Source organism: Halichoerus grypus, chromosome X (assembly GCF_964656455.1).
Source record: "Halichoerus grypus chromosome X, mHalGry1.hap1.1, whole genome shotgun sequence".
NCBI classification, from domain to species: domain Eukaryota; kingdom Metazoa; phylum Chordata; class Mammalia; order Carnivora; family Phocidae; genus Halichoerus; species Halichoerus grypus.
Genome location: NC_135727.1, coordinates 117,370,434 through 117,395,852, shown reverse-complemented (window position 1 = coordinate 117,395,852; position 25,419 = coordinate 117,370,434). Strand labels below are relative to the sequence as shown.

Below are 25,419 nucleotides of genomic sequence, written 5' to 3'. Positions count from 1 at the left end.
CCGATCCGGCGTCTGCTCTAAATGGATTTATTCAAGTTTTCCTAAGGCCAGAGAAGGATTTTTTTTTTTTTTCCCTCCACCTTGAATTTGATATGTTTGTATCTGAGAGAATACTGAGCAAGGAAAGCTTTTTTCCAGCTTCAAGTATACAGCATGGGGATTAGAAGGATGGTGGGTTGAATATAAAGCTGTTCTAAGCCCAAAACACCAGGGAGGAGATTTGGGGCTTTTAGGAGGCTTCCTGCTCACAGAGAAGGTGAATGTGATGTCCAGTATTGCGTGAGTGGGAGTCCATTCAGTTGGCTTGGCATTTGAAATAGAAAGTAACTTAGGAAAATGAGCCGCTAGTAGAGGTTCGGCAGTGTCAAGGCCAGGACAGTCTTGGATTCCCCAGTCTTGACAGAGGGCCCTCATCCTCTGCTGTCACCCCCCTCAGCGCCTACTTTCATATACCTCTCCTTTCCACCCCCCGTGTTTTCAGCCTCTCCCAGGGAAGGGCCTGAAAACTCAGGCCGAGCTATAAACGACAGAGGAGACTTAGGCTGTTGTCCCTGAAAGGTCCCTGCTTAATGCATTCCGCAGGCCCATTCCTGGCCCGGTCCTTCCCAAGGCCGTTTCAGCCTCAGGAGCAGGCATGCTTGTGTGTTGCAAGGCAAGGGGGAGAGGGTAAACAGTTGGGTCACAAGAGACGTAGCCACATTGCCCTTCTTAGGACGTAGGGTCTGACCACTTCCTGCAAAGCATGCAGTTAGCTAATGGGCCTCCCTGGGTAGCCAGTGATAGCTCCTGGGCCTACTGTTTTTAAAATGTTAAGCTTGTTGAAAAATGGTAGCCCTAGATAAGGGGAAATTCTGGTGTGCTCTGGTCATTTGGATTTCCTAAAGATAGACAAACTTTGCTACTTAGATGTGCAGCCTGTCCCATGTGTTCACCCAAGTAGCGGCCACAGATGAAAACTTTGCTAGAATGGAACTGTATGTAATGAGAGCTCTGGAACCACCCCCCACTCCCACCCCAATCCTTGCGTGCTGGGGGTGAAAGCTCAGAGCAGAGGAGGCCCTTTTACCTGGGGTGATGGGTTGTGTCCACCTCCCAGGAGACCAGGACACAGGCTCCCAACAGTTGTACTCGTCTCGGCCAACCAGTCACCCAAAACCTTGCCCTCTGCACACCCAATACTCTGAAGTCCTAAAAGGCCATGATCCACTGAAAACTTGAAGGAGAAACTGCAAGCTTGCTCTCCATTTGCATTCAAATCAAAGTTTTATGAAACTATGTTCCTGTTTTCAGTGTGGTAAAGCAAAAGAGTTTTTAAATTATCAGGGCTCCTTTGTGTTCCCTGGGACCACATCTTTCACACTGTCAGACCAAAAACAAAACAAAAACAAAAACCAAGAGCAGCAAATTACCCCTGCTACTTAGGCTTTTGTATGAAAACTGGTTTTAGGGACATTTTCTTTGTTCTTATTTTCTTTGGCCTGCAGTGGGGAATAAGTTCATTTTTCTTTTTCTTTGAAATTGGAAACTATATTTTTTAGAAAAAGAAATTCTTTCTGCCCAGCTCTGCACTGAAAACAGCTTGTAAAATACAGCTGTGTTTGTCACCCTGTTCGAGTCAGGGTTCCCCTACAGGCTGCTCTGAGCCCTCACCCCCCCCCCCCCCACGGCAGGTGCTGAGCTGAGGGAGGCCTCAGGCACACTTGCTGACGCACTCCAGCAGCTCCATCCGGATGGCAATACGGACGTGCCAGCCCAGCGGGATCAGCCGGATGAAGCGGGAAATGATGGGGGGCCGCAGGAGGTTCTGGACTGTGGAGGTTCGGTCTGAGTTTCCATAGAAGACCTAAAGAGAGAGGAAATCTTATCGCGATCACATCAGAGGACGGTAAAGGAAGAACAACTCTTATCCGAAGCTGGCCTCAACTTTTAAGTTTGAGAAATCTCAGCAACTGGTTAAGGCTCAGAGAATTGCACGTGCCCCCCCCCCCCCCAAATCTGAACTTGCATGTTAGTCAGCACCTGTGTGCTCTAGGCATCTCCGAGTCACTCTGTGGGGACATCTAGAACTGCACCATCCAGTATGGAAGCATTAGCCACATGTGGCTCTTTAAATTTAAGCGAATTAAAATTAGGTAACAGTTTCCTTCCTCAGTCACACTAGTTGTGGTTCAAGTGCCCCATAGCTATGTGTAATTAGTGGCTTCCATATTGGACAGTGCAGATATTAACATTTCCATCATCACAGAATGTTCTATTGGATGGCACTGATAGAAAATGCCTCTTGATCCTTATCACCAATTTTGTGTTTTAATCCTTTGCCTTTTGACAAATTTTGAAAAGGACCATATCACACTTACAAAGAGGAATGTCCCTCTATTCCAAAGGTATCCAAAGTGGGGCTTGAGTAAAGCTCGAGTATGCTGGCCCTGAAGTTGTGAGCCAAAGCTTAAGTGTGTATCTCTACATCGATACAAATGGCAAATAGACTTGGGAAACTGCTTTTAGAAAAGAAAGAGACATCAAAACAAGATTCTGACAGGGGGAATGCAGTACCCAAAGTAGAGAGAAGAAGGGCTTGCTTCGTGTTTTGGGGGGATGCAACATAGCATGATGCCATGGCTGTTTGGCTACATTTCCAAAGAAATCATTCTTTGCAGTCTTTCTAGAGTTGCAATGACACTGGAACATTTCATTTCTTTCTGGGACTATCTCCTAAAAAAAATCTGGCTGCTACATTGGCCTCATCCATCTACAAAACAAGAAGGACCTCAGATGCCATGATCTTGCCCCTCTTCCCAGTAGCAACAGCCCACATCCCTTTCTCTCAGCTTTTTGCCCTTGAGCCTATTCAAGTCGGGACAGCTGCAGAGGGAGGATGGGACAGGCCCCTCCAGATTGCACAAGGGCCTGAGTAGAGTGCCTTTTTGCAAAAAACTGTCAAGGCCTTCAGAAATGCAGACAGGACTAGAAAAAGAATTCTCATTTCTTTTTGAAAAGCCAACTAACAAGAGCAAAAATGAAATAAAATGTGTAAGTATCAAGATGGTTTTTCTTATTGTACTCAATCAAACTCCTTGAAATCTCAACCCATGAATGTCTTGCTGTACAACTTGTCATCAGAGAGTACAAAGCCTTCTGATTTCCAGCCACACGTGTCTACTTAATCTGATTAAATGTCCAAATTAGCCTCAGAAGTCCTTACTCTCAGGCAAAAGGACAGTTAACATTTCCAAACAGCTAGTGAGTTTTTAATTCATTGCAAATATACATTATATATATATATATATATATATATATATATATATATATATATAACTATATATATATAATAATGATTATATATACTTAATTACGAGCCTACTGTGTTCGGTCTATGGTGAACAAGACTTGGGGCTTGGCCTTTAGAGGTTAGTAGGATATATAGTTGTGCAAAGGCTTAAGTTCCTCTGTGTTTGCACTGCTGGAGTCATTTTAATCATTTACATAGCTCAGTGGCTAACTTGCTGGATTGTCCAAATCTTCCTAGAAGTCAGTCTCAGTAGTAAGGAGAGGCCATATCTACATAAATGGACAAGGGCCTAGCCACATCAATAACAGGTCAAGTCAGACCCATGTAGCAAAGTGTTCAATGGCCCAGTGAGTTTGGAATAGTCCAAATGGCCAGTTTTGATTATTCAAGCAACTATAAACTGATAGGTGAATTCAGACAAAGATTTCTTCTGTACACAACAGTGGTGCTCATTCACAAACAAGCTGCTAGGCACCCAAGATTCAGCAAGAAAAGACACCTGCCTTGTCGTCTGAGAGTAGACCATGTTGTGGGGAAGATCACAGATGACTTCCCTTGCCATGGAGTCAGTGGTCTGACAGGGTGGAAGCAGGAAGGAAGCCCCAGAGAGTGTGAGCTGAAGGTAGTTTGGGGTAAGCCAGACTTACCCGGTTGTTTCCTGTCTGGTCCTTATAGTAAATCCAGTTCAGGTTCTCATCCGTCCTGTACTGCACGCTGTACTTGGTCATCCACTCATCGATGTCGCAGCGCCCCTGGGTGAGGATCCCTGAAATCACCTTGACCTCCTTCAGATCTATCTGTAGCCACTGGCTGCTGTCCTGGTACTTGGAGAGCCAGGCACACCTGCCAGGGACACAGCAAATCACCAGGAGCCTTTCCCCATGAGCACCTCCAAAGAGCTGAGCGGCACTGCCCTCTGAGGGGTTACCAGCGCCTGAAGAACCTCTGCAATGCTCGGGCAGTCTGAGCTGCGATCTGGTAAGCACCAAAAGGCCTGTCTTCAAGGAGTATCCAGCCTCTGTTACACTTGTATCATTGTCTTTCTCCCTGCATCTCCACTGCGCAAAGAACAATGGCCAGATTCAACTGATTGGTCAAAGAAGTGCCTCTGCGTGTAGCTGAAATCACCTTTGAGGTGTGGTTGAACAGGTCTTTCTTCAAAACATGAAAATGCATGGTTATTACACCCGCCAGCCCCCTTCCGTTTTCATTAGTCTCTCCTGGTGTCTCTTTCTCCATGAGTCTTACCCTAATTTCACTCCCTTTATACGTATCTGCATCTCCTTCAGGTGCTGTCATTCATGGCTTTCAGAGAGTATCTCCCATGTGCAGAACACTGAGCCAAGAGGCTCTGAAGAGCTTTTGACAATTGTAAAGCAAACTAACCATTGAAGGAACTGGTTTGTTTTTTAGCTATATCCCTCCTGAATTGTGGAAACCTGTAATTTCCCCTTTGAGGTTTTTATTTATTTTTTGCATATTAATTAGCTTCTTGGGACTCAGTCCTTGGCTGCCTTCTCGTCTAACTCCAGACTTGCTCCTTGGGTGGCTCTTGAATTTTTAACTTCCATCCCAGACCTTTTCTCAATTCCAAAATCTGAGAATCAGTTGCTGTCTAGACAACTTCTAGATGCCTTACAGCATCCCAAATGAAACCTGTCCAAGAATGAACTCCTAATTATCTCCACCCCAACTGCTCCTTCCAGTATCCATCTCTTGGAATGCTACCTCCATCCTCCTGGGTGTTCATGCCAGTGATCTGAGAGAGATCCTTGGCCCCTTCCTCTCTGTCACCTCAAACATCCAATCCATCTATTGAGTCCATCTCAAATTTTTTCAAATTCATTTACTTTTCTCCATTTCACTGGCACTGCTCTAGCCCATATCATCCTCAGTTCTTGCCTGGATGATTGCTACTTTACCTCTCTTCACTGGTCTCCCTGGGTTCCCCCCCCCCCCACTAAACAGTTCTCCCCCACAGGAGCCAGATTTTTCTTAAAACACAAGTCAGACTGTAATACTCCCCAACTTCAAATCTTTCTCTGGTAGAGTCTTCTAATTGTCTCCCAATATCCTCTTGCCATTTTCCTTTAGTCATAGAATACCACCAAGTTTTATCTGGGCAAATGGTCACCCAGCAGAGTTCATATTTCCCAGTCTCCTTTGCAGCTAGGTGGGACGTTCTGACCAAATTCTGATTAATGGGATGTGGGCAAAGTAGCCAATATGATTATGCTTGTATCCTTAAAAGTGCGTGCACCCTGCTCTTCTTTTCTCCCCACTGACTAGAATGTAGATGTGATAGTGGAAGCGAGGGCAGCCATTTTGTGCCCCAAGATGGAAGCTTCATGTGAAGAATGACAGAACAAGGTAGAAAGAGTCTGGAACCCTGATACCATTAGCCATCATACCAACCCTACACTGCCTAATGAAACTTTTAGATGACCAAGAAATAAACCTCTATCCCCATGCTTTGGGGCTCTTTGTTACAGCAGCACAAACTTGTATTCTAACTAATGCACATTCAAGGAACTCATTATGCCCAAAACAAGGACCATAATCCTTAACATGACTTCATGATCTGACTTCTGCCTGCCTCTCTAGCCTTATCTCCCTTGTGTCCTAACTTTGCTGACCTTCTTTACCATCCCATGCATGCCCTTCAGGGAGCCTCCCAACTAAGGGCCTTTGCACCTGCTGTATTCTGTGCCTCCCCGACCCCCTCACCTGGACAACTGCAAGTCTCAGGTTAAATATCTTTTCCTTAGAAAGTCTTCCCTGGTACTTCAAATGAATGAGGTCTTTCTTCTTTGTCTCCTGCAGAGCATTTAACACACTAAATGATCAGTTGTGTGATTATGTGCTCAGAGTCCCTCTGGCCCCCTAAACTGTGTGCTTCTAGAAGGCTGGGACCTCATCCACCTTGTCCACAGTCCTCAGCACATGGAAGGCACTCAATGAATATTTGTTGAATAAATAAATAAATGCATTCTGCCATTTGTTTATTACAGAGACGTGCATTTTTCAAATCACATGAAAAAAATTGCCTGAGTCATCTGCCCTGCTTACCCAAAGCCTTGACTGTTGAGCCGGGCCTTGTTAGCTGTCCATGAGGAATACCAGCCCACATACTGCTCCAGGTTGGAGCAGGTGATCTGGTCCGGTGTAACCTCTCCTGACTCAAACCCCAGGGGCTTATGATATGGGCATTCTGGAAAAGAAAAGGCAACATATATTAAAACACTCGTATCACATCGCAACACTCAACAAACACGACATGACTAAAATGACAAATCAAACCATCTCATTTGCACTTTGGAAGGTGGAGAATGTTTTGCTTGGCAGCGCAGTTCACGATGGATCTTCAACCTACTCACTGCTCTTATGAGAAGAGAGTGAAGATGAAGTAAAAGGATTTCCATAGAGACTCACAACATTCATAAAAGCAGACAAAAGGGGCTCTATGGCAACCTGAGGTGGGGGGGCTGAGAAATACTTCTCCTCCTCCACAAACCTAGACATTTAAAAAACCAAGAGGTTCACAGAGAAATATCATACTTAAATGCCATACTCTTTATTTTCTGCATGAACACAGTTTTAGCCATCCTGCATGATGACATCAGGGTCCCTACTTATCCCCGGGCAGCATAGGATGCTAATGATAGAAACAAAACAATGGTGAGAGGCAAGAAAGGCAATTATATATTGAGACTGATTTCTCACTTGTAAATTGCAGTTTTCTCACTAGTTTAATGGGAAAAAAAGGGCGGGGGGTGAAATGTGCCTGACTATTAAATGAGGTGCAGTTGAAAGGAGCTTTTTTTTCCAAATACGAATAGCCAAAGCTAGTTCTTAGATGTTAACCGTTTGCTGCTTGTCATGTATTTCTTCTCGCATTTAGTGTTGGGTTACCTGGTCAAAAACTTTTGCCCAGCATCCATTCTCCCCTTCTTTTTGACGAAAGAGCCCTAATTTTGTTGGGCAGCAATGTAACCAGCTAAAAAAACCCCAATCTTTCCCAGTCTCTTCTGTGGTTAGAAGTGACCACATGATACAATTTGTGACCAGTGAGATATAAGATGATGTCTGCTGGGGATTTCTGATCAGTTTTTGCTCGCCCTTTCTTCCTGTGGCCTAGAAGGAAAACCTGACGGCTAGCACAGAGGCAGCCATCTTGCACAATGAGGGTAAGGCCAAAAGAACTGCAGAGACCTCAGCCCTGATATCCTTACTACATGAGTCAAAACAAAAGTAATTTCATAAGCCACTACTTAGGGGGGATCTTTTCTAATCAAACGCAGGTTCTAGCTAAACTTCTATAGAAAACAAATGATAAACTTATACAAAGACATTCTTCCAGTTTTCTGATTGTGAACGATAAATGTCAAGTAAGTTATTTTTTTTTCCATGTGTAAATTTGAGTTCAGTTTGAAGAGCTGAACGTATTTCCTGGGGCATCATCGCCTCCCAACAGTAAGATGAGTGCTGAGGTCTTTCTGGAGCATGATTTTCAAAAGTCAGTAAGACAGAATGAAGCATGCAAAAGCTTGAATGCGATCCATCCCGAGACCAGAATGCCCGCACAGTAGTCATGCCCTGTCCTCAGAGGGCTGAAGACAGAAAGACAGCTTCAGGCCTCTGAGCAGGGAGGCTTCACCACCTTTTTGCCCAGTGCACCAAAGGGAAGTGTCCAACCCCCACCAGTAGCTGCAGCTCAGTGGGGCTGGAGGTGAGGGGACTGTACTGGTAGTTTATCTAGTACCCAAGGCTTCAGGAACCTATTAAAAGAATGGGAATTCCTGGGAGTGAGGACAGGAGTGCTTTATGGGCCGCTCGATCAGGCCTCGTGTGGTCAAATCATCAGGAGGGCTTGCTAAGGATGCAGTTTCCAGTATTCCACCCCTGGAGCAGCCTTATTTTTAACAAGCACACTTTCAAAGCGCACTTTGGAAACCTTGACCTGTCAGGGAAGGCCTTTGTTGGTTGGCAGATTCAGTGACCTACTGCCTGTGGCCTTGGGGCCTCCTCCCCCTCCTCAATTCCCCTCTGACCTGGAAGACAAGCCCGTGCCCCCCAAAAGGAGGGACAAGGTCGCAGCACCAGAAAGCTGTGTTTCAGTGGGGCCCAAGGTTGTCACTTAAATTCTAACTGTGGATGTCTTTAAGGCCCCTCCATCCTGAACCTCCCCTTTCCTGCTCCGGGGCCGCCAGCTTGGAGGGCTGGAGCAGAGGGGAAGGAAAAGCCATCAGCCCGTTCCTGATTGCTTTATTCTTGGCATTTTGCTCTTTCTCTGTTTTCCCCTCACAACTCTTTTGCCATTTCTTTCCAATTAGCCCATCTAATAGTTAAGAGTGGGCTGGGAACCTACGGAGACCTAGCCAGCGGCAATGGCCTCGGAGGCCGGTGAGATCTAGGCATGGGCTCTGCCCACACTCTCCAGGAAAGTGATGATCTTGCCGTCCCCATGGCCTCAGTTGCCATCTGGGAGTCAATGCCAGACTCTCAGGCCCCAAGCCTTAGCTAACCATTGTCCATTTTCCAGGTGAACGGTTCCATCTGGGTGACCCCAAAACCCCTCACACCCACCCATCCAAAACCGAGCCCTTCAGCATCCAAGCCCCAAGCCTGCCCCTGTCCGGTGCTCCTGTCTCCGGCATTGGTGCCTCTAGCTACCCAGCTGTCCACCCAGAAAGCCGGTGGTGTGGCCCAGGGCACAAAGCAGAGACTGTCTGACAGGTCTCTGCCTGGGCATCACCTGGGGAGTTACGGAAGTGCTAATGTTCAGGTCACCCTGCAGAGATGCCGATGTCATTGGTCTGGGGTAGGACCTGGCTAGGGGTAAAGCTGCAAGGGATTGTAATGAGCAGCCAAGGTCAAGAATGCCTGCTTAGAGTCAATGTGAGCTGGGATTGGATCCCACTCTGTGTGAGCTCAAGCAAGCTGTTTAACCTCTCTGGATCTCAATTTCCTCATCTGTGAAATGGGCACAACAGTATCTGCCTCCATAATGTCCCTGGGCTTACATGAAATAATGTTTGTAGAGTCTGTAGTGCCTGGCCAAGAGCAACGGATTATATTGGTGTAATAGAAAAAAAGATATATATATATATATTGGTGTAATAGGGTGAAGTTGTGGGAATATATTGATGTCTTCTTGAGTTTTTCACGTTTGTCTTTCTGGTGAAGACTCACCCGGGGAGGAAATGTAACTTCACTCTGTCCTGCCCCCATCATCCCCGGTACATCTCCTCAAGAAGGAGTCCAGCTTCATGTTTCTAAAGCTCTGCTCTTCTTGCGCCAGGAAGAATAAGCCCCACGCTCGTGTTTGTGTGTGCGTGTGCTCGTGTGTGTGAGATTCAGGAGAGGAAAAGGCTGTTGACAGCATAGCATCTCTCAGATTTATGAATTTGGAAGGTCTAGGCCTCAACAGAAATTAGCTGATGGTGCTAGAGGAGGTGACTGGAGATTCTGGACTTTGGCCTTTGTGGGGGAAAGGGGGGTGCTCATGGAGGGGCCTGAGCTCAGTGGGGACATGCTTCCTCTGAGAGGGCTGGACCACGGATAGGGTCAGGGAGACCCCCTCAGGAAACCCGGGCAGGTCCCTGGGACTGAGCTGAGCTTGGTTCAGAGGGAGAAGAGCCACCACCAAGGTGTCCACCTTCAGGTGGGGTTGTGGGCCAGGCAGAGAGTCTGCCGCCTAGCCTGAGCCTAAGCCCTGCCCCCAAGCAGCCCTTGCAAGCCCATGGGGGCTTCATGTAGTCCAAGGAGAGAGGAAGGACCTTTAACAAGCCTGTCTTTAGACTCCTCACAGGCCATGACAAAGGAGGCCTCAAGCTGGAGTTATTTAAACTTGGAAAAATAGGAAATGTGATATTTCTCATGCTGTGTGCTGTGGAGTAAACTGCAGTCAAGTTATGTTATTTTTCCTGACTCCTCCTTTCCCCCCTTTCTCCTCTCCTCCTCCTTCCGTGGTCCCGGCTGAGCTCCCTTTGGGTCCTCATACACGCCTGGAGGCCTTCCAATGAGGCTGCTCCCTCTGCCTGTGACACTCCTGTCCCCTCTCCTCCTCTTTCACCTGGCCAACTCTACTCATGCTTAAGATCTCAGCCCTCTTCCCCTTCCTGCCCTGAGCTGGGTAAGGGACCCCAGCTGCTGCCTCCCCAGGCACCCTGTTCCTGTTACTTATTCCCTGTCCTTGTGATAATTTAATTGCCAGCTCCCTGGTCTGTCTGGCTCACCATTCTAGCCTCTGAGCTGAGCAGAACGCCTGCACGTGCTAGGCATTCGATAGTTATTGATTGGATGCTGCATGAAGGGATCAACAAAGATTATCACCCATCTTGGGGGGCCGCTAGGAGTAAGCAGAGAAAACAGCAGAAACAGGAAGCAGAAAGCTCAGGGCGGAGACAGAGGTTGCCCAGCCCAGGGAACACCCACCGCCCTGAGCAAAAAGAAACTGTCACTTGAGCATAAACTAGGATTAAGCGACACAAATAACATTGCTGGAGGAATTAAGGGGCTCGCCATCAGATTTACACGGAATATGGCCTTCGCACGTTTTCTGCCCGATGGAAGTTAGTGTAGCTATAAAGCCTGTTTTTACCCTCATCTTAAGGAGAAAAAGAATGTTTCTAACATTCATTTTAAGGAAAAACCTACGTCTTCTGAGCGAGTGATGCTTTGCTCATTCCATGGATAAAGGCATAGTCATAATGTGCTGCTAATCCAGACTATACTTAACATACTAGCCGTTCTCATTCAGTAGCTGATTTCTCGGCTGGTAGGCATGAAGGCCAGACAGGCTTCTAAAGAACGTTAACCTAGAGAAGCACAAGGAGAGCTGAGGGACGTTCTTGACAAGAGAGAGGTGAATATTAATATGCATGTGTATGAGACTTGAACCGATATGGCCATGTAGTAGAATCTAGAATAATGTTTATAGAATAGAGTAGAAACTCGAAAATAATATAGGAATATAAGATCTAGAATAAAAGGAAAGCAGTAACGAATCATTGGATTTCTTATATTTTGATACTTGCTTACACTGTTTCCCCCTCGGAGTGCCAAGGTAATCTTAGCTCAACTGCGGAAGACGGACCCTTTAGTAATTTTAGTAATTTTCATAACGTTAAGCCGAAGTCAGTCACTTTCTTCTTCGTGGGTGGGGACACTGGACAATAACAGCCAGTGTGCCCCTGGGAGCGCCTCCTGGCAGCTCCGAGTGACGCTCCCTCCTGTCCTTCTGTACTTTCTAGGCTCTTCTTCCCTCCTAAGGCGGGCTCTGGTGGAAGCGCGGAATCTCAGGGTCCAGAGCAACCAAGCAACATTCTTAACATTCCACTGAGGATCTGAGGCACTGATGGGCAAGTGACTTCTGGAACATTGTGGCTAGTCCTACTGCCCTGAATCATCTCTTTCGTGGAAAAACCCATTAACACCAGCAAACCAACTCTTTCACACTTAGGTTGCATTTTCTCCTTCCTGGAAATATCTGCGCTATTAAAAAATAAAACAAAAGCAAAAACCAACCAAAAAAAATGGTGGGGAGAGGGGAATGCTTAAGCTAAAAGAATTTCTGATTTCAGAACTTCAAGTTCCTGGCAGGTGTGTGGGGAGAGAGCTTGGGGAACCCGGGTCGACTTCACATTCCTCAAACACACAGCCCTCCTCAGCCTCACAGTTGATTGGGTCAATGAAGCCCATCTGCAGAAATAATCTCTTTTTAAGTTGCTTGCAGAAAGAACTTCGAGTGGAGTTCCAGCCGGTCTTCAGGTCTCTGCTGAAGAGAACATTTATTGCCACCGCATGGGCAACTCCTTCGGGCTGGAGCTAATGCCTTCATTTTCATCTTCCTGTCGGCGCCTAGCATATAATCGGCCCATGATGACAAAGGGTGGAACTGAGTTTGAAATGGGTTATTAAGGAGGGTGCTTCCATATTGACTGGGCAGGGCACCCCAGTACAGAGCGGTTGCAGGAGCTCCCGCCGGGGCACACAGTGGGTGGGAGTCCGGTAGAAGCCCCCCAGACTCGACGGCACTTAGTGCTTTCCTCACCGCCGGGACCCCTCTGCGGCTCGCCAACAGACTTAGCTCACACACCACTCCTACCCCTTTAGTAAACAGGAAAACGGAGCCAGTAAAGGCCATTGTAGACTCCCCTGCCTCCCCCGCAATTTGCTATTTTAATGCAAATTTAATGAAATAAGAGAAGCTCACACATGTACGCACACAGTGTGTCTAGCGGAGCTATTACTAGGCGATTATGTGAAGTGAGTGACTTGGCACGGCACCATCATAGCCCCGGAGAGGGGTGACGAAGACCGTCTCAAGCAGAGAGGCTCTGAGCCCTGGAGAGGACTGAGCGCCGCGAGTACTTGCTGGGCCCCCGAGCCCCGGGCCGCCGCCTGCGAGCTCTCAGGAGCCCCAACAGAGGGAGCTGACCTTTATTGAGCGACAGTTTGCCGGGTACAACGCGAGACGCTTTTCATGCCTCCTCCCACTGAGTCCTCATAACAACTCCTTAGAGCAGGGGTCAGCAAACTGTGGCCCTTGGGTCAACTGTGGCTCGCCACCTGTTTTTGTAAATAAAGTTTTATTGGCACACAGCCGTGCTCTATGGCCGTGTGTCCCGTCTATGGCTGCTTTCGCCCTGCAGCGGCAGGACCGAGGAGCTGAGCCCCTTTGACCTGCGAAGTCATAAATATTTAGCATCTGCTCCTTTACAGACCAAGTCCGCTGGCACGAACCCTACAGGAAGACATTCAGAGCAGCCAGGAAGGCCTATGTTACGCTGCAGAACAAATTGCCTTGGAAATTTCAGAGGCTTCACACAACAAACGGTTTTCGCTCAGGTGACTTGTCCCTTATAGGTTGGCAGGGGTTTCTGCTCCATTTAATCTCCTGGGACCCACACTGAAGGAGAAGCCACTTTCTCAAGCAGGGAAGGGAGAGCCAGAGAGTCGAGGACCAGCCCTGAGATGCTCCTTTGGGAAGAGACGCTGCTCACTTCGGCTGGAACAGCTCCTGCGGCGCCTGCCTCCGGGGGGCTGGGATGCGGGGAAGCGCATGGCGGTCCGGTGAGCACAAACCCTCGGGCACAGCACAGCCACCGCAGTCGGACAGAGAAAGACCGAAGTGCGAGTCCCAGAGTTAAGAAAGGAGGCAGCCAGGGGTCCACCTCTGGTCTTTCTGGCTCAAAAGCCTGTGCCTTTCTCAAAATGCCCCACCTCCTACCATCGATTTCTTTTCATAAATTCCATGAGTCTGTTGCATTGCAAATAGGTTCCGGCTCACCGTCTCCGTAGGCCGAGGGGAGACGCAAGAAGCTGTTCCGAACGACACCAGGGTGGTATGTTGGCACAGTGCCCGTTGTGGGATTTAAAGCTCAGAGGCCAACTGTGTGTTCCGGGGCGGGGGGGGGGGGTGTTAATTCAGCCAGGTTGAGGGGAAGAGGGGAAACGGTGTTCCTAAGGACACCCCAAGGATCGGTGCCCTAAGGAGAGGGGACACTCACCTGGTATGCAGTCTAAGGAGGTGGCGCCAGCAGACCAGAGGGCATTAGCACCTCCTTGGCAATCACATTTGCAGGCTTTCTGGTACCAGGGGTCCTCACCCTCATCCTGCGGGAAGCCAGAGGGGCAGGAGGGTCAGTCACAGTCAAAGGCAAGTCTGGCCAGAGCCCCTGGGAAAAGTTTGTGTTCAAAAACCTTGCTCATGGGCGCCTGGGTGTTTCAGTCGGTTGAGCGTCTGCCTTCAGCTCAGGTCATGATCCTGGGGTCCTGGGATCAAGTCCCGCATCGGGCTCTCTGCTCTGCGGGGAGTCTGCTTCTCCCTCTCCCTCTGCCCCTCCCCCCTGCTTGTGCTCTCTCTCTCTCTCTCTCTCTCTGTCAAATAAATAAATAAAATCTTAAAAAACAAAAAACAGGGGCACCTGGGTGGCTCAGTCGTTAAGCGTCTGCCTTCGGCTCAGGTCATGGTCCCGGGGTCCTGGGATCGAGCCCCAGATCAGGCTCCCTGCTCTGCGGAAAGCCTGCTTCTCCCTCCCCCACTCCCCCGCTTGTGTTCCCTCTCTCTCTCTCTTTCTGTCAAATAAATAAATAAAAATCTTAAAAAAAAACAATAAAAAACAAAACCCCTAGATTATTATTTCAGCCTTAACACACACTTGCCACTCATCTTTGAGTCCAGATTAATAAACGTCCACCACTGTGGGTGAACAGACACATCCAGGCAGGGAGCACTGTTTGCCCCATTGTAGTTATCTTCAGGGGCTGGGGCAGCCCCAGTCCAAGGTCAGGCTCCTCACTTCCCCTGGAAGTCCCTTTTAGGGATCCAGTTTTAAAAGGTAATGGAGGGGCACCTGGGTGGCTCAGTCTGTTAAGCGTCTGCTTTTGGCTCAGGTCCTGATCCCAGGGTCCTGGGATGGAGCCCCGAGTTGGGCTCCCTGCTCAGTGGGGAGCTTGCTTCTCTTTCTCCCTCTGCCTGCCTTTCTGCCTACTTATGCTCTGGCACTCTCTGTCAAATAAATAAAATCTTAAAAAAAAAAAGGTAATGGATTCAAGATTACATCACCTATATTAAGACCCGGTTTCCTTACATTCTCTCATTAAAACACCAGTCTTGAACTTGCCCAGAGAAAATGTGCCATTGCCGCCACCAGAATAAAATATCTTTAAAAAATACCTTTTTTTTAAAAGTGATAATCCTACACATTATTTTGAGCTAGGAAAATCTTCAAAAACAGCTTTCTTACTGTAACATACCTCAGTAGACGATAATCCCAGTATGGCTAAGCAAAAGGACAAGAGAGGGAAAAAAATCAAGTTAAAAAAAGAAAGAGAAATTCAACAAAATTATTCATTCCATGGAAAAGTGAAATAAAAATAGTCACATAAAAGTCAACAAAGCCAGGGGCGCCTGGGTGGCTCAGTCGTTAAGCGTCTGCCTTCGGCTCAGGTCATGATCCCAGGGTCCTGGGATCGAGCCCCGCATTGGGCTCCCTGCTCAGCGGGAAGCCTGCTTCTCCCTCTCCCACTCCCCCTGCTTATGTTCCCTCTCTCACTGTGTCTCTCTCTGTCAAATAAATAAAATCTTTAAAAAAAAAAAAAAAATATTAAAAAGTCAACAAAGCCCCTTCTGGAAGAAGTCAAACTAAGTAAATATCTGCCAGGAATAACATCCACAGATGCTGAGAAACTAGGGACAGTAAAATTAAACAGACAAGGATAATAATTATTATTATTTTAAATTGAACTCTCCCCCCAAAGTGTGGCTCCAACTCACGACCCCAAGAAGAGTCACATCCTCTACTTATTGAGCCAGCCAGATGTTCGTATTATTTTTGTTCTTTATAGAATTTTGGAAAATACATTAATGTAGCAAAGAGGGGAAAAAATGCACCTGTATTTCTTATCACCAAAGGCAACACTGTTAACATTTTCATATAAATCTTTCCAGTCTTTTTTTCTATGTGTATTTTTTAAAACATATTTGAGAACCTACTACCTAAACAATGCTTACAATTTACATTTACATTGTTACATTTGACATTAACAGTGCTAGCTTTTCCCTTTACTTATTAACCCTTCATCATCATCATCATCATCATCAACATCCCTAGTGTCTGCCAAATGTGCTATTCAGAAGCTGATTCCTAGCCCTCTCCTCCTACCCCCAGTGACACACTTAGTTTATTTAGGATTACCACATTGTTCAAAAAATCTTTTTAAGGTTTGTTTATGATGTACAGGAAATATCAAACCACAAAGTACAAAGTACAAATACTGTATAATTAATGTGGGAAAACTAAGTGTGCAAAATTTAACATAAAACTAACATCTGAGGGGCATCTGGGTGGCTCGGTCGCTAAGCGTCTGCCTTTGGCTCAGGTCATGATCCCAGGGTCCTGGGATCGAGCCCCACATCAGGCTCCTTGCTTGGCGGGAAGCCTGCTTCTCCCTCTCCCACTCCCCCTGCTTGTGTTCCCTCTCTCACTGTGTCTCTCTCTGTCAAATAAATAAATAAAATCTTTAAAAAAAATAAAAAATAAAAATAAATAAATAAAATAAAATATTAAAAAAACAAAACTAACATCTGAACTATCTTTATAGAAGTATGAATAAAGAGAATGAATGCACAATTTATTTTTTTAACAGTTTTTATTTAAATTCAATTAATTAACATACAACATATTGTTGGTTTCAGAAGTAGAGGTCAGTGATTCATCAGTCTTTTTTTTTTTTCAATTCCTCAATCACACCAGCCACATTTCAAGTGCTTCCTGGCCACATGTGGCTAGGGGCTGATGCACTGCCCAGGTACAGAACATTTTATTAATAGCAGAAGGTTCCATTAGACAGTCCTTGCTAGTTTAAAGCACCAGAGCTCCATTTCCCATTTTCAACCAAACGGAAACCTTCCTTTCTTTTCCGATTATAAAAGCAACACATACCTATTATAAAAATCTTGAACAAAACTTGAGAGTAGGCAATAGGAAATAAAAGTCCCTCCTTAACCATTTTTCCTATCTAAAAGTTGAATATGATGCCCACGAAAAAAACCTTTCAGGTTGTTTTAGAGAGTGAAGGAATGGTCTCATCTTTTGTGTCACAATTATAAAAGCTATCTTTTTCAAATTGTGCCTTCATTTAAATACTACATATTTACCTATTCTGCAAACCACTTTTTAATGTCCAATGTGAGCCTGGCACCACATCAGGGCCTGGGCTTTCTGAAATGGAAGCCTCGCTCTTTGCCCGCAAGGGGCTGGAGGACCCAGGAGAAGACAGGCCGCTGGAGGATGCATGTGGTGAGTATCAGGCCAGGTTATGCGGAGGCTGCTGCGGGAGTCCGGGGGAGCGTATCCTTTAGTCAGAGCACTTCAGGGCTACCCCTCACCTGTAGTCACCACACTTCTGTCTCCCCTGAGCCCTTGTTCACGGGTTATTCATTCCGGAGATTCCCTGGTCTACCTGTTAAGGGCAGAATTGATCCTCTCAGGTCTCGACGAAGGTTAGGAGTGCCATCTTGGAGGCCAAGTCCTGTGCTGGCAAAAGAAGTTACTGACTTCTCATTTTCACATCCAATGGACTCTTCCCAACACTGACCTTATGTCTTCATGCTCCAACATGCTCTCAGTCCCTCCCATCTTCCTTTAGCTTCCATCCCACTGTTCACCTGATTCTCCCATCACTCTCAATATCCTCTCAGGCTCCTTTGATAGCTCTGCTTCTTCCACCCACCTCATAAAGCTTCCTAAGCCCCAAATTCCAACTCTTGCTTTGAGTGGTTTACCAGGTATCTCCCCATAGATGTCTCTTACTCTCCGAAATTGGACCCAACCAAGTCCCGACACAGTCATGGAGCAAACTGAACTCTCCTATGTTGCTGGTGGGGATGTAAGTCAGTCTAACTTCTCTGAAAAACTATTTGGCAGCTTACACTAAGGTGGAACATATATGTGCCCTATGAACCAGGAATTCTACTCCAAAGTAGCTACCCACCAGAAATGCATACATATGTTCTCCAACTGACAAAAACATGTGCTAGATTACCCTCAGCAGCAGTATTTGTATTAACCCCAAACTGGAAACACTCATATGCCCGTCAAGGGTAGAATGGGTAGGGGCACCTGTGGCTCAGTTGGTTAAGTGTCAGACTCTTGATTTTGGCTCAGGTGGTGATCTCTGTGTCGTGAGACTGAGCCCCGCATCGGGCTCCGTGCTGGGCGTGGAGCCTGCTTAAGATTCTCTCTCTTCCTCTCCCTCTGCCCCTTCCACATGCCCCTTTTCTCTCTCTCCCTCTCTAAAAAAAAAAAAAAAGGAGTAGAATGGGTACAGGTGGCAAATTCCCACTAGCGGAACACTAAACTGCAATGAAAATGGATGACCTGCAACTCCATGCCACAATACGGCCGCATCTCACAAACAATGCTGAGTGGAAAGTCAGATGCTAGAGTGGACACACCGTATGAATCCATTCGAAATGTACAGAAGCAGGCAAAAGTAATCTATGCCATTAGACACTAGGGTCCTGGTCACATCTGGAGCAGGGAGCGGCCGGGGAGGCTATCTGGGGGGCTGGTGATATTCTGTTACTTGATTGGAGTGCTGGTTATGTGGGTGTGTTCAGTAGTGAAAATTCACTGAGCTATACACTTACCTGTACTTTTCTGTATGTATGTTGTACTTCAATAGAAAGTTTTTTAAAAATAGAACTCATTGCATCCTTCCTCAAATTGTTCTTCTCCTTTATTTCTTATCTTACTGAATGGCTTCACCATCCATTTAGCACCCCATCTAGAGACTTGGGGCTTGTCTTAGTCACCTTTTTTCCCTAAACCCCCATATCCAGTGTCAAGCAGGGGCCTTTTTCCTCTCGACGCACCCCCCCGTCACTTCCTGTGTTAGGCCCCCAGTCTTCCTGCTCCCATACTCTCCCTGCTGAAGGGAGAACTTGCCTCATCCACCCTTCATGCTGCCGATGGAATGGAATGCACACCTGATTGTGTCATTTTCTTGCTGCAAAACCTTTGCTGGGTCCTCATTGCAAGGCTCCAGGTTCCATCTCTCTCACTTATTAGTTATATGGCCACATCTCTCCATTTCCTCATCCCTAAAATGGGTGTGATAATAATGTGTCTTTCAAGGGGCCGCCATGATCTATCTCCTGCCTGCTTCCCCAAATGTATCTTTTGCACGCTCTACTAGCTGCAATTCATCGCGTGTGCCAGGCTGTTTCATGCCTCCAGACATGTCTGTCTGGTTTCATGGCTTTAAAGGCTCTCATCTTCCAACTCTTCTGCCTGCCTACCCCCTTCCCTGTGCAGGGGACTTCTTCTGTCCCCCCGCCCCCGTGTACAACTCACCACTTGCTCTGGCTTGTGTCCTGCCTCTCTCTTGGGCACAGGTTTATCTAAGCACTTGTACACTTAGAGAAATTGATATAAAAAACATGCCTGAAATTGACTGGTCCCAAAGCATTTATTCTTTAAGTAATAGTCATTGAGTATCTACTATATTCCAGGCCCGGCTTTGGGTGCTGGGGATATAGCAGTTAACAAAATAGGAGAAGGGAGGCGCCTGGGTGACTCAGTCGATTAAGCGTCTGCCTTCGGCTCAGGTCATGATCCCAGGGTCCTGGGATCGAGCTCCGCATCGGGCTCCCTGCTCAGTGAGAGACTGCTTCTCCCTCTCCCCACTCCGCCTCTTTGTACTCTCTCTCTCTGTGTCAGATAAATAAATAAAATCTTAAAAAACAAAAATAAAAACAAAACAAAATAGGATGTACATCATAGGATGTATATAGTCTAGGCTGGGGGTGTTGAGGGCTAATGAATGAATGAATAAAATATCCTGCAGTGAGAAGGTGATATTGGAGCAAAGACCTGAAAGAGGAGGGAGACCTGTGAGCAAAGCACTCTGGGCAGAGGGAAGAGCAAGTGTAAGGACCCTAAGGTGGGTGGCTCCTGGGTGGGTACTTGGTGTGCCCTAGACAGAGCGAGGAGACTCTGGGGCTGGAGCCGATGAGTAAAAGAGTTTTAGGAGATGAAGGGGCAAAGTGGGGCGGGGGGGGGCGGTCAGAGGGGAGGCGTGTGGGTCACTGACAGTGTGGCCTTAAAAACCAAATCAGTTTGGCTCAGAGCCTGTGCCTGTCGCTGAGGAGGGTTTTTGCAGCTGCAACTAAGCAAACCCAGAGATCCAGCGAGACCCCTGATTGCTGTGGCCTTCGGGGCCTTTCCCTTTCCCCAGGGTCACAGGCGGGCCCTGGGGGTGCTGCGTTCTGCAGAAACAAAGCAGAAGGCCGAAAGGAAAGGGAGGTGGGGCGCGTGTGTGCGTGTGTGTGTGCGTGTGTGTGTGTGTGTGTGTGTGTGTGTGTGTGCGGTTCTGCCACTGTGTCCCCGTGGGGAGGAAGAGTCCTAAGAGGAAGGCCTGCTTTCAGAGCCACTTCCCGAGTTCACTCAGATGTTGGGCAGACTTGTGATGTTTTCTCCTTCCCAGGCTCCCCTCCCCAGAAAGCGTTCGTCTATAGGCAGCCTGGGGATCTGAGGCACCAGATCCTTATGGAAATGAGCAGAGAGAGAAGGAACAACAAGTATTTTTCAGGAAAATCTGTCACCAAGGGAGCAGCAACATGGCTGGAGAGTCCCCGAAATGATTTCCTCACCAAAAAGCCGGTGAGCAAAAAGCAAAAGCGTGCTTGACTACAACATCTTATAATACCAGAAAATAACATTGCTGGAATGAGCGACAGAAAACAGGTCAGCCTTGAAAGGAAAAAGAGGAAAAGATTTTGATTGTGTGGTTGCATATTTTTCTCCCTCCTGGGATTGTGTTTGAGATTTCTCCCCATGTTACGGGTGTCCGCTCGAGCGTCTGGGATGTGTCCCACTCACCGATCTTAGATTCATGCAACATGGGCTCATCCTGCCTTCTGCCCTTTCGCCCAAAGGGCCGCTCCGTGGGGAAACCCTTGTTACCACAGCAAGAAAATTCAAGGCTTGCTGTCTCTCAAAATGTACCTTGCAAGCTCAAGAGGAAAAGTGGGCATTAGACACACATAGGAAAGACTCTTTGAGTCTTTCTGATGGATGTCACTAAGTCCAGAGCTTTCCTTCCCATGGAAACAGATGAAGCTGAGGAGAAAAGCATAAAATTATGAATGGCAAAAGCTGTCAGTAACTAGCTTCTCATCTACTTGAGAACCAAGAGTAAGACACAGGAAGAAAGCAGCAGGCTGCAATAATGTCCCTCTCGAAGAAGAAGAAAGAAGGAAATTGTCCTGGTGTGAAAATGTTGCTATTTGTGGCTACCGGCATATTCCTGGGTAAATCTGTTATCTGTACATGCTTCAACACAGATGAATCGCAAAAACATATGCTAAGTGAAAGATAAAAGACCATATGTTGCATGATTCCACTTAAATGTAATGTCTGGAACAGACAAATCTACAGAGACAGGAAGTAGATCGGCGTTTGCCAGGGGCTGGGGAGAGGGGGAAACGGGCTTAATGTCTACCGGTTTCTTTGGGGAAGGGGGTGGTGACGAAAATGTTCTAAAATTGGATTGTGTGCGCCACAAATCTATAAATACACTAAACACCATTGAATCGCACATTTTAAATGGGGGAATTTAATGCTATGTAAATTACATCTCAATAAGCTGCTTAAAAAAAAACTCTGCTGTCACCTGCAAAGGAGACACACCTGTAAGATGAGGCTTGCTTTTTAAAAAAAAAAAAAAAAAAATATATATATATATAAACATGACCAAGTAATGGATCTCTTTATTTTAATAAGGTGAATTTTTAAAAATCATCATTTGCATTTAACCCAAGATGTACAATGTAAGATAAATAGAAGCCTGCCTCCGTTATCAGATGTAGGTAGTGCTTTACGATGACAGTGTCTCGGTTCCCAAATGAATCTTCACCCAACGCACAGGTGGTGGAGTCAATCCATTTATCTCAGTTCACTGTAACAAGGAGCTGCTGCCACCGTGAAACAGAAACAGTGTAGAGTACACTAGACAAAGAACCTTTGTCTTCCGGTTCCCAGTTGTGCAACAGAAAACATTTTTCCCCTGTGCTTTGGCCTTGATTCTCTCTCTGGATGGGAAGCTGAGGAAGTGCAGCAACCGCATCCTATATTCCTGTATTTTTTTCTCTGCCTTTTGAGCATCCCTCTAGCTCAGGGTAGAGCACACATAGGTCGCTAAGCCACACTGACCATAAAATGGTCCCTGGACCACCCCGGGGACCACATTGCAGTCCACCCAGCCAGATGGTATTTTCTGCTCTTCATGGAAATTTCTGGAGCCCCTCAGCCATGCACACAGATTGGTAAGAGATAGAACAGGAAAGAATGCTGTGCTCCGGGCCTCCTGACAGCGTGTCTTTTATTACAGGTATCTCCTGAATGGGCAGGTCTAATTTAAAAAGGGGTTGGTAAACTTTTATAGGGCTTTTTCCTATTTGGGGGTCACAGAGCACAGGTGTTAGACTCAGCACTGTGAAAGTAATAAAGATCTGCCCTGCGTGTCAAATTCTTACACAGTGTTTGGCCCATAGCAGCAATTCAGGGGTGGGTTTTTAACGAACCGACAAAAAGATGAGTGGATGGATGGATGGCTGGATGAATCTCAATGCCGATCACACAGAAGAGAAATCGGAGGGTGAGGCCTATGGGTATCAGAGAACCGGAAATATGGGAATCTAAGCTTTGAAAGGTTCTGTTTAGATTTTCTTGCTGAGGAAAGCGCAAGGAGTAAAGGAAAAACAACAAAACACCCGGAGCACCTTCAAGTATTGAGAGTTACTGAGACAAGTCGCTGACTCTTCATTGCAAAGCGGAAAAAAAAACAAAAACGAAAACAGACAATTGGTCTCAATGATCCCTACTTAAGAAATGTATTTGGGTTTGCAAAATGACCTTGGGATTATATTCATACAGATCTTTCCAAATACTGAGAACGGTGACGAAATACCAAAAGGCATGCGATTGGGGGAATCATGGAAGCACATACTCTACCAATAACGTCTAATGGGAGGGCAGAGAGGAGCGTGATTTAAACCAGGAGTTCTGACTCCACTTGTGTGAGTTGCGTCCCGTCTGTCCACCAGGTCATTTGCAGAGTGGAGAGGCCTCCTCCTTCCCGCCCTTCTTATTTATTTCCTGTGACACGCATAAATACACAATCACCTCGAAGAAGACATTCAACCAATTTCTAATGTTCAGAATGAATCTAGAAAGGAATTCTGAGCTAACAGGTCCTTGAGAGTTGAGAGAGGCATGAAGGACTATTATTTCAAAGGTTGAGAGAGAATTTAAAAGTTGAATTGGATGATATCTTAGAGATTTGCTTTTAATTTCTCCTTATTTAAGCATATTACTCCTGCCAGGGCCATATTGAGAAATTTAAAAACGATTGAGTGTATAGAGTCTTTGGAGCTTCCTGACTCTCCGTTGGATTATGCTTTCTATTAGAGTTCAGTGGTAGTCGGCATGTTATGTTAATCCATATTTAAACTAGAGTGACCTCACGTCTGGATTTGCCCGGGACAGCCCTGGTTTACACCTGTTGTCCCAGCAGAATTATTAATAGCATCCTCTTCCGCTCTCAGTAGTGTCCTAGTTTGGAAGATTAAATTCTACAGGCACTCTAACTTTGACTCCTAAAAATTTTCAAGGCTACACCACACTTTGTTGTTAATTGTTGCAATTTATAGTTATTTTCTACAATTTCTGAGGCCCTTCCTTCTTCCTGTCCCATTTCAAGCGTCCTTGGAACTTTAGAAGGCTCCTCAGAGAACCAGAAAGCCCGTGGTGAAACCGAGAGAACCACATCCACATAAAGACAACTGTTGTTCATTAACAATGCATCTTGACCAATTAACACGCCTTGCTAGTTAATGATATTTTAATTATTCAGGTTGCATTTCTATTAATCAGCAAAATTACTAATTCAATTGTACTATTAAGTATTTGATAAATGCTAATGGTTGCACAGCACATACCTTCATAGCCGAAGAGCAGTAAAAACAAGAAGCCTTCTATCTTGCGTGGCATGCTCCGCTTGTCCCTGGCTGCAGCTCTACCTTATCCAAGTGCAGAGCTTCCCCAGGAGCAGGGGCTTAACTTGAGCACTGGTCTCATTAAGCATCTTATTCCATTTAGTTCTTAGGGCTTTGGCTGAGCCCTAGGAAGTTAACCCACATCCTGCCTCAACAAGCAAGTCTCAGAGAGGAGTCTAATGTCAACTGAGGTTGGTTTAGCAAAGGAAGATACTGGTTTTACTCTATCTTTATTTATTTATTTTTTAAGATGCATTTATTTATTTTGAGAGAGAGAGTGAGCTAGCAGGGGGAGAGAGAATCCCAAGCGGACTCTCCACTGAGCAGGGAGCCAGACGTGGGGCTCGATCCCACAACCTGAGATCATGACCTGAGCGGGAACCGAGAGTTGGTTGCTCAACCGACTGAACCACCCCAGGCGCCCCTATGGTATCTTTAAATCTAAGAGAAATAGTGGAGGGCAAGAGAAACTACAATCAGAAGACCCAGGTCTTAATCCTTTCTTTGCCATCGTCTTCTCGGGGGTGACCTTGAGCAATTTCCTGCCAAATCAGCACTAACATTGTCAAATTCTATGAAAGGGACATGGATTTTCTTCTTGGAAAGCAACTTGGCATCATGTTCATACCTATTCACTCAGGAAAATACTCAGTTTGGGAGGGGGAGATGGTTACACACAAAGACGTACCTTGCTTTGTTATTTATAATAACAAAAAACAGGAAACAGTCTACACGGCCAAGGTCAGGGGGTTCAATGTAGCAGGTAGAGTTAAGAGCACTGATTCCCGTGCCAGACTGGGTGCAAATCTCAGCTCAACCACTTGTCATGTGACCTTCGGCAAGTTACTTGAGGTCTCTGTGCCTCAACTTTCTCATCTATAAGATGATGATAATAATGCCTACTTCATAGAGTCAGTTTGAGGTTCAAGTGGGGCGATTACATATATACTTAAAAACAGTGCTAGACATAATTAGTTATTATTATTATACAGCCATTAATAATAAAGTTGATGGGTGAAAAGGGGAGTTGTTTAATGAGTACAGAGTTTCAGTTTTGCAAGATGAAAAAGTTCTGGAGATCTTTTTCACAACAATGTGAATATATTTAGCATTACTGAATTGTGCACTTAAACATGGTTAAGATGATAAAAAATAAAACAAGTTAATGAAACGATTGTGATAATAGGGACAAACGTGTGTTATACTCTTGATTTAGAAAAGGATGCAAACGTACACATTGTATGAGCCAAAGAATGTGGAAAAATGCAGAGAAAAATACCGAGTTTCCCCCTCCCTTTTTGGTTTTGGGCCACCACGATTCCACCGCAGCCCCCAGGGTCCCAGACACCTTCCCTTCATTCCTCTTGTCAAAGATGAAAAAGGCCAATCTAAAAAGATAATAATGACCCCCCCGAAAGTGTAATGAACTATAAGGAGGAACAAAAAGGAGCTAGAGAAACACTTAGTCATTTAGTCAGTATTTATTGGGTGTCTACAAGCCCGACATTTACTCTGTACCGTGTACAGATTCGTCATTACACAGAGGAAGGTCTATTGAACA

The 25,419-nt window shown here is 46.1% G+C and overlaps 1 protein-coding gene across 1 annotated transcript; it reads right to left on the bottom strand.

Moving 5' to 3' along the window:
* Positions 1-1,690: 1,690 nt before the first annotated feature.
* Positions 1,691-23,853, bottom strand: RS1 (retinoschisin 1). The gene is made up of 6 exons (XM_078064397.1): positions 23,802-23,853; positions 15,053-15,078; positions 13,804-13,909; positions 6,359-6,500; positions 3,937-4,132; positions 1,691-1,843 (listed from the first exon to the last, which is right to left on the bottom strand). The coding sequence occupies exons 1-6, from the start codon at positions 23,851-23,853 to the stop codon at positions 1,691-1,693; spliced, it is 675 nt and encodes a 224-aa protein (XP_077920523.1).
* Positions 23,854-25,419: the final 1,566 nt, after the last annotated feature.